The sequence below is a fragment of the Capsicum annuum genome, chromosome 1 (assembly GCF_002878395.1).
Source record: "Capsicum annuum cultivar UCD-10X-F1 chromosome 1, UCD10Xv1.1, whole genome shotgun sequence".
NCBI lineage: Eukaryota > Viridiplantae > Streptophyta > Magnoliopsida > Solanales > Solanaceae > Capsicum > Capsicum annuum.
Genome location: NC_061111.1, coordinates 169,574,307 through 169,586,329, shown reverse-complemented (window position 1 = coordinate 169,586,329; position 12,023 = coordinate 169,574,307). Strand labels below are relative to the sequence as shown.

The 12,023-nt window shown below is 29.2% G+C and overlaps 1 protein-coding gene across 1 annotated transcript; it reads right to left on the bottom strand.

Moving 5' to 3' along the window:
- Window positions 1–4,952: 4,952 nt before the first annotated feature.
- On the bottom strand, window positions 4,953–6,766 carry LOC107841124 (probable aspartic proteinase GIP2). Its single transcript, XM_016685130.2, has one exon. It carries the CDS (start codon window positions 6,561–6,563, stop codon window positions 5,241–5,243), a length of 1,323 nt encoding a protein of 440 aa, XP_016540616.1. The 5' UTR covers window positions 6,564–6,766; the 3' UTR covers window positions 4,953–5,240.
- Between the last annotated feature and the right edge of the window lie 5,257 nt (window positions 6,767–12,023).

Below are 12,023 nucleotides of genomic sequence, written 5' to 3'. Positions count from 1 at the left end.
ACGTTTTTATGAATCATAACGTTAAAGGATTCTCTCTATGTCTTGTCTTATATACGTCAAAAATAGGAGATCAATTTAATATAATAAGCAAAAAAATTATGTTAAAGTGATTTGTCTACCTAATGAGAAAATTTACTACCTCAAATAAAGAGAATCAAAAGAATTAATAAAAGTTAACATGATATGTATTGTAGTAATTTAACAGGAGATAGTTAATATTATATTTTAAATAAACTGTTTAAAATAATTTTAACAGGTTATTAGTAAATAATTATGTGTTCATAAATTATATGTATTGTAAATCTTTGTAATAATATGTATCATGCGAAGTTTTGAAATTATGGAGGAAACACTTACTATGTTTGATAGATAAAAACCGATTCAAATTTATGAGTATTTTTTTTTTTTACTATAATGTAATAATAGGTACTTTATGCAATTAAATATGTGGCCAAAATTAATTTCATTTTTTTTTTTATCTTTTATGGAATATATGTTAGTAGCTGCACATCCTTCTATAAATTACTTCTCCCTTTATTTTAATTTATATTATTTTGATTAGACGTCAAATTTAAGATATATATAAAAGCTTTGCAATGTTTAGAAATATTTTTAAAATAAATAAACTTTAAATAGAAGAGTATATCTTTGTTGACTTTTTGACAAATAAATGAAATTCAACATGACTACAATATTGATAATGTTATAAAATACTAATAAAATAAAATGTCAATTTTTTAAAGAATTTATTATTAAAGAAAAATATGTCATTTAAATTGAGATATTGGATGCACTAAAATAGTCATTCTGATATAATGTATTTAATTTTTTTTCACTACACATTAAAATAGATTTATAGTTGAAATATGTGGGATCCATATGAAAGATTAAATCATTAATGACATTGAAAAGATTCTAATGAAATGACCATTATATCTAATTTTTTTATTTAAAATAGAATTGTAGCAGGATCCACATAAAAGATTATATGAAAATATTAAGAAAATTATGGGAAAAAAAGGGTTAAACCCTTGATTATATTTGTAAGTATTATCTTAAACTCAATATTTTTAGGTAAAAATAATAAAATATAATAATGAATGTTACATGCAAAAGTAAGTTGCTTATTATTATGTGGATTTAATGAAGAGGAGAGAAAACTCATCTGGATATCATGATTGAAAAAAATATTTAAATAGGATAAACTTCAAATATAATTTCTCTTTAAATATAAAATTGTTGTTTCCATTTGATTCAACTATATTATTTTAATATACATTTAATAAAAAAATATCACATACATTCTCTTATCATAATAACGTATGAACAAAACTCACTACTTAAATTACTTTTTAGGGTTTAACAAATTATACTATTTTAAAATTATTTTAGATATCGTGAAAAAGTTCAACTTGAAATAATTTTTGAATGATGTGAATTGTGGATATATGAATGCCTTGTAGATGTCTGTTACTCTCTCCATTTTAAAAATAAAGACCTATTTTTTTGTTTTAATTTGTTTAAAAATAAAGAACTTTTCCTTTTTTAAAAAATAATTTAATTTCAACTTTTCACGTGTCATAAATAGGACCACAAGATAAAAAATATTTTGATACATTCGACGTAACTTAAATTTATGATCATAAGATACAAAAGTTTTATTTATTTTCTTATATTCATTGTCAAGTTAAATAGGTTATTCTTTTTTAAACGAATGAAGTAATACATTTTTTTAATTTCTTTATTAATCTACTAAATAATTTACTATAATCAAATATGCAAAGAAAAAAATTTAATTCTACTTGCATGTGGATGTTTTATTTGAATAAAATAAAATTAAAATTTCACCACTTATAATAGGGAATAGAAATGAGTATTGTGTATTAGGACGGATAAAAATACAAAAATATTTATAGAAAATTGTGAAGAAAACTATGGGATTCACATGAGATATTATACAACTTTGGATAGGATTGACATTTACAAAAAAAGATATTTTTTTTGTCATTAAAAGTTAATGTACAAACTTTGAGGCTTATAGAATAAGCAAACAATGCACTTTTCTTTTTTAAAATAACAGGAATGTCCTTGATCGTTCCACCCACTCACTCTTTTATATAATAAAATAATAAATAAATAAATAAATAAAAAATAATGAGAGTATTGTTTATCCTAATTATTTTTCATTATTATAAAAATATAAATATATATAATACTATTACATAACATAAATAATCAATTTTAGAGAAAGCTTGAATAGTGAACAGAATAGAGTAATGGTTAGTTGATGACGCAAGAAACATAGCCTTTTATGTCTTCAATAATAAACTTGCTACTTCATATAAAGAATATTGAAATTTTGCCCTTTATTTGTTTCTAAATTACAAATATATGTCATTGTTGTCCTTCTACTCATCTTTCTATAATAACTAGATGATGTATCCCGTGCTATGCACAGGCCCAATATTTTTTTGTTTAATAATATTTCATGATTTACTGTCAATTAAATATCTTATAAACCTTTTTAAATGAAAAAAATATAAATATGTCGTTTGTGTTATGAAAAAAAAGAGACAAATTTTCATATATTAATTTTCTTTTTTTTTTTTTTTTTTTTTGAGATCTTAGTAATATCTCAGAATTTTCAATCCCTTTGTAATAATAATTATCAAATTTGACTCTTTACATGATAATTTACAATATATTAATCTTTTAACCCGATTTATAGTATTATTATATAGGTCTTAAACTTTTTATTTTATTTTTAAGAAGATTGTACACCACAAATTCAAAACTTGATCAAATTGCCCAAAAAATATTATTTGTAACATAATTTTTTATTAAACTTAAAATATACAGCTATACTTCTTTCGTATTTTTAATTGTTTTAAAACTTTTAGTTCCTTTGTAATAGAAATTATTTACCTTTCACACTTTTCACTCGTTTTCTTTCTTTGTTTATTGAAAGAGTTCTTAATTATATATTCATGTATTTTGAATTTATGTAACATTAAATTTTTAATGAATCAGAAAAAACATTAAGCTAAGTTTGATACATATATGAAATGACCATATATTTTTTATTTTTTTATTTTTAAATTATTTTCAAGTGGTGTATTAAATAGGGAAGTCTTTTCATATACAATTTGAGAGTATTTTACTACCAAAAAATAATTTGAAATAAAATTTTATAATTCTTTTGATTGAATAATTGCCAACTAAATGCAGTAATTGAAATTCAAAATTTGTTAAAATGATATTAATTTGAAATAGTATAATAAACATTAAATTATAGATTATTTTGAGAATTTTCTTTTCGGTTGTAGTTAAGGTGAGAAGTAGTTCATTTTAAAGGAGAGAGAAAAGATTGAGTGAAAAATGGAGCCCACGAAAAGAGATGAGTTTTGGATGATGAATTTATATTGTGAAATGACTATAATGTCCTTGATCGTCCCATAACTCACTTTTCTACTCCCTCCGTCTCAAATTTTCTAATTTGATTTTTCATTTTACTTATTTTTTTCATTAATCAAGACAAGACAATTTTTTTTTCATGTTTTACGCTTTGCATTAATTACTTTTTCTTCAAATTAAATTGTAAACATCATTTAACAGGGGTACTATCCTAAACTAGGCATGTTATTAGTTATTTTTCTTAATTAATGTGTCATCTCAATTTGGGACGGGTAATTTGAGACGAAGGAAGTATATAATAATAATAAAAAAATACTCCCTCCGTCCCATTTTACCCATCCCAAATTTCCTAATTTGATGTTCCACTTTACTTGTCCTATTTTACTTATCAAGACAAGATAATTTTTTTTCCCATTATACCCTTAGTGTAATTGATTACTCCTTGTTATTAGCATTTTTGAAAAATGTTACAAAGAAGAGTACCATTAAAAATACACCATTAAAAATATAAATAGTGCTTTGATATTAGTCATCCATCAATATTGAAACTAATAACAAGACACAATTAAGAGGGGCAAAATGGTAAAGTTATATTACCAATTATTGTTTTTCTTAATAACTGTGTCATCTCAATTTGAGATGAGTAAAATGGGACGGAAAGAGTATTTGTTTTCTGGATTCACAAAACAATTTTCTTTCAATTAATGTATTTTGTAAGGTTATTAGCTAAATTAATGTACTGTCGTACTATCATCAAATTTAAGAGGTTGTCTAAATATTACATTAGCGTCTTAGATATTTACTCAATTATTGAGACTTGCTAATTGACACCATTGTGATATTCAACAACCAAACGAAGTCGAATAAATTTAGGGGTTGTTTAGTAGAGTATATAAGAGTGATGCTGAATAAGGTGTATTAGTAATACTTGCAGTTGCATTACAAATGCAAGTATTAATAATATTGGTATTAGTTAAGCAGACATTATTTCATTCACAGTGTTTGGTTTGATGTATTAAAAATAAAATATATTGACATAATTTTTATGTAAAAATATTTATTTACCAAAATACCCTTTTTGTATCCTTTCTTTCAAGCATAAAAGTAGCAACAACTACTTGTCAAAAAATCCAAGGAAGCACCCATGGCTGCATAAGGTTTGAAGAGTTTCTGGATTCCTAACAAATCACCGCGATAATTTTCAAGAATCAAATTCATATTGCCAGTCCAACTTTTACACTTCGATAGTGATATATTTCCCATCAAAGTGACATTATACCCATTAGTATTTTTTTTTTTCATATGATAGTTTGCCTTTTTTCTTTTCCGATCTCAAACTTGTATTAATGGTGACATTTTTTTCTTGAGGATGAGACTGAGGTCCATAAAATTGGACTAGTTCCAATTACAATGATACTACTATCTCAGCTGAGATACTACTATGCTCATGGCCAGCGGCAGGTGAGATATTGAAATGGAGGCAGCAACAACTCAAATCATAGCAGCAAAAAAACTAAAAAGAAGGGATAATTTTGACATTTAACAAGTTAATGTATGTGTAGAGTCTTTGCATTACTAAAACATGAAAAATAGTGTGTATTGTTAATACATAATAAAGTGAATAACTAATTAGTTATACATAGGCTAAAAAATGTACCAAACAATGTACTAGTAAAGGACATTAACTAATCCATGCATTATTTTTTTCAATACACTCTACCAAACGACCCCTTATTCTTGATCAAGTCCATCTTTTGGAATTTTTTTTTTAAAAACACTTATTTGAATCTAAAATTACAAAAGCACAAACTTTTTTTTTTCCACCATCAAGCTTTAGATGTAAAGTTAAAATTGGCACATGATGTTTGACCAAACAAGAGCGAAGAAGAAAAACCCAACCTTTTCTTAGCAATGTCAAATTGCAAAAGGTTGTCTTCAATTTGATGCGCTCCAATGACTAGAGAAGTTGTGGGTTCAAACTCAACTCCTCCGTCCACAAATCCAAGACAAAGCACCTCATTATTCACGGCCACCATAGAGTTTACACCCCAAATAGTCCAAGATTTGGTAGTATTTTTGCTTCCCAACACTAGCTCAATGGGTGGTACAGCAGGACCAACACGAGTACTTCCCAAGCTCCTTCTATTATAGCACACTTTAAAAGGAGCCACAGGTTTCACCCTTGGAACCTTAGCAAGTGATTTAACAAATGCCTTTGTTAATGCATTGTAAATCGAAGTCTCTAACTTAGTGTAAGGTTCAACAGTACTGATTTTTGTTCCGCCTTTGCCATCTTTGGTTATGGTCAACAATGTGGTATTTATTGGAATGACATTACCATTTATTTTGATAGATGTCACTCCAATAAAATAATCCGTCGAAGGCTCCCCTTCAAAATACGAACCTGATGTACTAACTGGGTTTTTAAAAAGTGGGGTGTAAACAAGTCTCTTAGAAACATCAATTCCAGGAAGAAAAACATAAGGACTATCACCAAAGAAGACAACACCACGAGTAGTTGTAGATGAAGTTAAGCAAATGGCAAATTTTCGAGCTACACGAAAAGCGTTAGCAATTTGTGTAGGAAATCCTACATAACCATTTCCAAGTCCAAGAATCCCTTTAACATTCTTTGCTAGTCCTTCAAGAAGAGAATTAGGAGCACAATCAAAAACTACTCCATTTGCAGATACGAATTTACCCGGATTCATGCCATCAGTTGATTGGAGTGAAACAATATCTTGAGCAAGTTCACCACCAGTGCTGGTTCGAATAAAGGGGTTATAAGGAATATGTGAACAAGTGTTATTGTTGCACCCTGGTGAAGGAGGATCTATACATGATTCAACACAGGCAGCAGATAATGAGCGTTTACAAGTGACGGAACCACAAGGGACAGGTTTATAGGTTGAACTAACATAACCCTTTTCACAATCAACCCATAAAAATCGTTGACCAAGATCGATAGTAAGTTTGACCGGGACACGGGGTGTTCTTTGAGGGAGGGCAGTGAGGTATTGTTTAGTGGATGCATCTTTGGTTACTGAAAGAAGAAAAGCTCGAGGTCTCGGAGGTGTTTTGGCTGAGGAGAGGGAAAATAAGAGGAACAAAGAAATTAACAAGGATTCAAATTTTATTTTGGTAAACATTGTTACGTTGTTGATGGAGTGAATAGAATTTAGAGATGTAGCATCTTGATATATAGTGATGTAAAGCTTATTTGATTTAATTCCTGATGATTATTTTATTAGCAAAGGGGCAAGACGAAAGTCGAAAGTCGAAAGAAAGCAGAAATCTTAATATTGTCCATTTGTTTAAGTATACAAGTTGCTATGAATTCAAAGCTAAGATCGATGCACATTGACTATAATTAATGGATACTGCGTGACAGATCATGATTTCGTCCAAATGAAGAAAGAAGAGGAATGGCGGAAGCATTATGCTGTTCTGTCAAAAACCATTGATGCAAAACAGCAATTCATGGAGTTGTATATTCGTTTTAATTATAGTATACAATAACTTTTCAATTTTCTCCTTTGTTTTTTAAGTATATTTCAGAATATATTTGAAGAATACAAGATGCATTATTCAATATAAATAGATAGTGACTGAATTGGAGTAATTTCCACCGATAGTCATCCATATTTTAAAAATTACATATAAATATCACTTTTTTTCTTTTAGCACAAAATTATTACTCAATTATCCCCATTTTCCTTAAAATATTCTTGATACTTTAAAAATATTTCTTCTCTCCTAGTTGACATGCCATGTCATTAAAATTTTCTTTATATATATATATATATATAAGAAATTGATTTATTTAACTTATCAAATTTATTTAACTAAAATTTTATCCTATTTTTTTAAAAAATAAACACACATGATATATTTATCATTGAGGAACAATTTAATTATGTATTTTAAATTATATATTTATTTTGTCTTTCTTAATAAAAAAAATATAAATTATATTTATTCGTTATTCGACACGAGAAAAATTATTACATCACATGATAAAAATATCAGATAATCACATAACTTAAAGGGAAATAATTCGCCTGATAATGCTATGCACATTACTGATCAATAAAGTAGTTGATGTGTAAAGGTTTGAATAATTTTATTTGATACTTTTCAAAGTTTTTCTAATTTATTTATTTCACCACTCAATAATATTTTAAAAACTCAAGGTATTTATATGAATTGTTACTAATTTAATATTTTTTGATTATTTTTTTCATATATTAAAGATTCTTAAAAAGTAAAAGAAATAAAAATGATGGCTTTCGAATTTTCATATACGTACTAAATGTACTATTTTTGAAGGAAAGAAGAAGAACATTACATGCCAAGTAGGAGAGAAGAAGGTTTTTAAAGTGTTAAGTATTTTTTTTGAGGAAAATAGAGATAGTTGGATGATATTTTTATTTTAAAAAAAACGAAAATGATATTTGTAGGCAATTATCAAAACATGAGTGACTATTTACCCATTGAATTGCTAGTCTAGGTTGTTGACACCTCCCCATTCCAAAAATATGTGTATCTTCTTTTTCCAATTTCTAGCCTGTCTGATCAAAGCTTTAAGGAAATCAAAGTATTTTTTGCAAAAAAAAAATAAAAAAATGAGGTGTTTGATTAAGTTTTTGACAACACTTTTTCTGAAATAACTTAATATTTTCAAAAGTTTGGCTAAAAACTGAAGTGTTGCTTAAAAGTTATTTAAAATTTATTGGTCTAACACAAACTATTTCTCACCAAATATGCTTTTTTAAAAAATACTTTTAAAAAATAATTAAGCTGATTTTAGAATTTCTCAAAAATAATCTCGATTTCAATGAAACGCGTCTCAAACAATTTTCGTATATCATCAAAATCTCACATTAACACCAATGAAATTCTAATTAATTTCCATATAAAATCTTCTTTTACTAATAGAAGTGTTATTCCAAAAGCACACGTGGATTCAAGCTTTTATCAACTAACAAGGGCGGAATCGAGCTTTCAATCAATTTTGATATAACACAGTGATCGATGTGATTTAATAAGTAGGTTTGCTCATTTCACAATTGAAGGAGTTCATGTTAACCAAGTAATTCTAAATGTTGAAAATGCAATAAACATTGCTTGCCTTTTTAGAACATGTGCTTGCTTTCAATCTGAAGTTGGTAGAACAACAAATATAACAACTCTTGAACTACATTCAAATTTTGGAAGTGTCAAAATCAGCAATAATGCAGCAATATAGAGACCTAATTTAGTGGAACAGTGAAGGAGGAAAGCAAAGGAACCATGAAGAAGAAATCGATTTTGTGAAATTGTAAATTCGATCTTATTAAGTCTAGCTTGCATCCCTTAAATACAAGTGAAATCAGAAAATATCTACATCCAGCTGTCAATAAGTTGGCAGAAGCTAACTGTCGCTAACTAACATTTAACTAACTGTAACTAACCGACTCTACTTAAGCTAACTAATCTGACTAATACAAAAAATAATTACAGTGTATAATCTTAACACGCCCACCCCTCAAGTTGGATATGTTGAGAACAAACAAAATGGCAGAGTACTTAACTCCTGCCAAAGCTTTGGTCAATATATCAACAAGTTGATCATAAGTGAGAACATGATGCAATGGTATCAGGCAATCTTGTTATTGGTTCCTCATGAAGTAGCAATCCACTTCTATATGCTTAGTTTTCTCATGGAAGACAGACTCTTAGCTATATGCAAAATAGATTGGCTGTCACAATGTATTTGCATTGGTAAAGAGATCGGAACAATCAGTTCAATCACTAGTCTTTGTAACCATGTTAATTCACCAAAGCTTGTCTAAGAGCTTTGTACTTAAATTCAACAGAGGAAAAAGAAACATTTGCTTGCTTCTTTGACTTCCAGCTCACAGGACTATTTTCAAGCAGCACAACATATCCACCAATAATTTTTTTATTGTTAGGACAAGCTGCCCAATTTGAATCACAATACACTCTCACTATGAAGTTATTCTATTGTGAGAGAAAGAACCCAAATGAAGTATCGGATTTTAGACACCTAAGCAGGCGAAATAAAACTTTAAGATGTAGTTCTTTAGGATCCTACATAAATTGTCTTAGGTGTTGCACTCCATAAGCAATATCCATTCTAGTGTTAGTTAGAAAATTAAGCTTTCCAATGAGTTTCCTATAGTAAGTAGGACCAGTCAAGGGCAAACCCTCTTCAGTATGCAACCTGATGGAAGTATCCAGTGAGGATGCCATACTGTTTTGATCAAGCATGTTGTACTCTTTCAGCAGTTTCAGGAGAAACTTTCTTTGGGAAATGATAATCCCATCTGACTTATACAGAATCTCCAGGCCCAAGAAGTAATAGAGGTTCTCTAAATCTTTGATCTTGAAGGTGTGGTGAAGGAATGCTTTCAATTCTTGTATTTCATCTTTGTCAGTTCCATTGAGTATTGCAGACACGTGATTTTTGATCCTTCTCGACTTTCATACTTCATTTTATTGTGTTAATTTTTGTAAGTCTTTTCTTTATATGAAAATTCAAAAGTCCAAAATAATGACAGATCAAATTATGTCACTTGGCATGATTTTTTTGATCCAAAAAATATTATTCAATTTTAATTTATTTGTATTCTTGTCTTGTCTTGTCCACCAAGATTTGGTACGTTATCATGCACGCGTGCACAACCTAATAAGATTATACTCCAATTATGTGGATTTTTTTCTAAGACAAAGAAATAAATAAACTAATCTTATCCTCTGCCTTAACACACTAACATAGACCTACCGACACTTGATAAATGACCCCAATATTCCCTTAATAACTAAATAGGACCCACATCATATCAAGACACCTGTGCATAATCAAATACAACACGTGCACCTTCTTCTCATTTTTTGTTTCACATTTTTCTCTATAAAAAAGGATGAACAACTAGAAACACGAAGATATACACGAGCTTTTCCATTACTCCACCATGAACAATCACCCTTACCTCTATTAATTCTCATTTCAATCCCATACAACACCACCACTAATAATATACAACAATAATAATAAGAAAAATAGAGTAACGAACAACAATATATGTAAAAATGTAGAAAATTGGGGTGGGAGGGAGGGGAGGGAGAGTAAAAGGACAAAAAATAAAACACCACCACCACATCACCACTATACACCATCTTAATCCTCATTCCTCTATTAATGGACACCACCCACCATCCATTTAAAACAAAAATCTAGTTCCTCCATTAAAATAAATCAGTCCCTTGGTCAACCACAACAACTCCATTAATACCACTGACCAACTGATGTGTGAGCAAAAGCTAACACTTTATTATTTTTTAGCTCAAAATAATTGTGAATTCTAAAGCAACTCTTGTTGTTTTGATATGTTTGCTCATGATATTACAGTAAAAGGATGAAGGAATAAAAACAAACGACAATGGAGCAAAAGAGTTAAAAATCTGAGCAAAAGAGAAAAAATCATGATTGATATCTCCGTGATACGTCGTCAGCCTTGTGATAGCTTATCAGCATTGGCGTCAACCTTAACCATAAACTTAAAGCTTGAGAAGGTCTGACGGAATTTCTTACAAGCCGTCATAGATATGGTAAGATACTACAAAAAAGCGTCAGGAAGAACAATGAAGAAGAGTTGCTGGATGAAGGTGACGACATTCTCAATATGTCATCACAAGTGTGGTAAGCCGTCAGAATATGTCGTCAAGTAGGAAAAAATATGGTGAAATAAGCTAAAGGTCTGATGATATTTGTGACATGCCATCACTCTTCTGGTAAGCCATTGGAGGACATCATCAGAGTGAGGCACAACAGGTTAAGAAGGCACGACTTCTGACGACATATCTGAGACACCGTCAGAAGCCTGATGATCAACACCAATATGCCGTCACCTAAATTCGAGCCCAGCTGTGATTTTGTTATTTTATTTCCTTAATTAGGCTTTAGTGTAAATAGCATCTTTTACGGTTTCATTCACAACTTCGGAAGCATCTTTTGACATCTTGTAACTTAGTAAAGGGGAGTTCACTTATTTTTGACTCTCTTAACTTAGAATTCAATTTTCCATCCTTTGATTTAGTTGTGGGAAATTATTATTGTACTTGAAGGAGAAAAAACTTTGAATTTCATCTTTTGTAAGTTCACTTGCTTTAAGTTATGAATTTAATCTTTGTTATCTTTTTCTATCTTATGATCAATTAAAACCCACAGCTAGGGTTGTGGGATCTATGATTATTATTTCATTGATTTAATAGTTGGATTAGGGTTTGAGTGATTGTGGGAATGTCTTAAAATTCTGTTGTTTTAACTTGAATCTATTGGGTGTTGATGTCCTTTTGGAGTTTTTGTTGCCGTGCATCTTTTCCCCGGAGTCTTGTTCCTAGTAGAGCCGGCATGTTTAGGCGTATTGTGTTTTGTTTTGTGATATGTTGTGGTTAATTGGGAGAAAAATAAGTATCTAGGGTAGTTGACATATTTTTGTTGATTTGTGAGACTGACAAACACCTCTCCGTTGGTTTGTTTTATAACTGTGCGATATACATTTATGTATGACCATTGTGCATCTTTTTATGGCATTAGTACTAGT

Excerpts from the sequence above, each read along its gene's own strand:
- LOC107841124 (XM_016685130.2), bottom strand. The coding sequence starts at position 6,563 with ATGTTTACCAAAATAAAATTTGAATCCTTGTTAATTTCTTTGTTCCTC.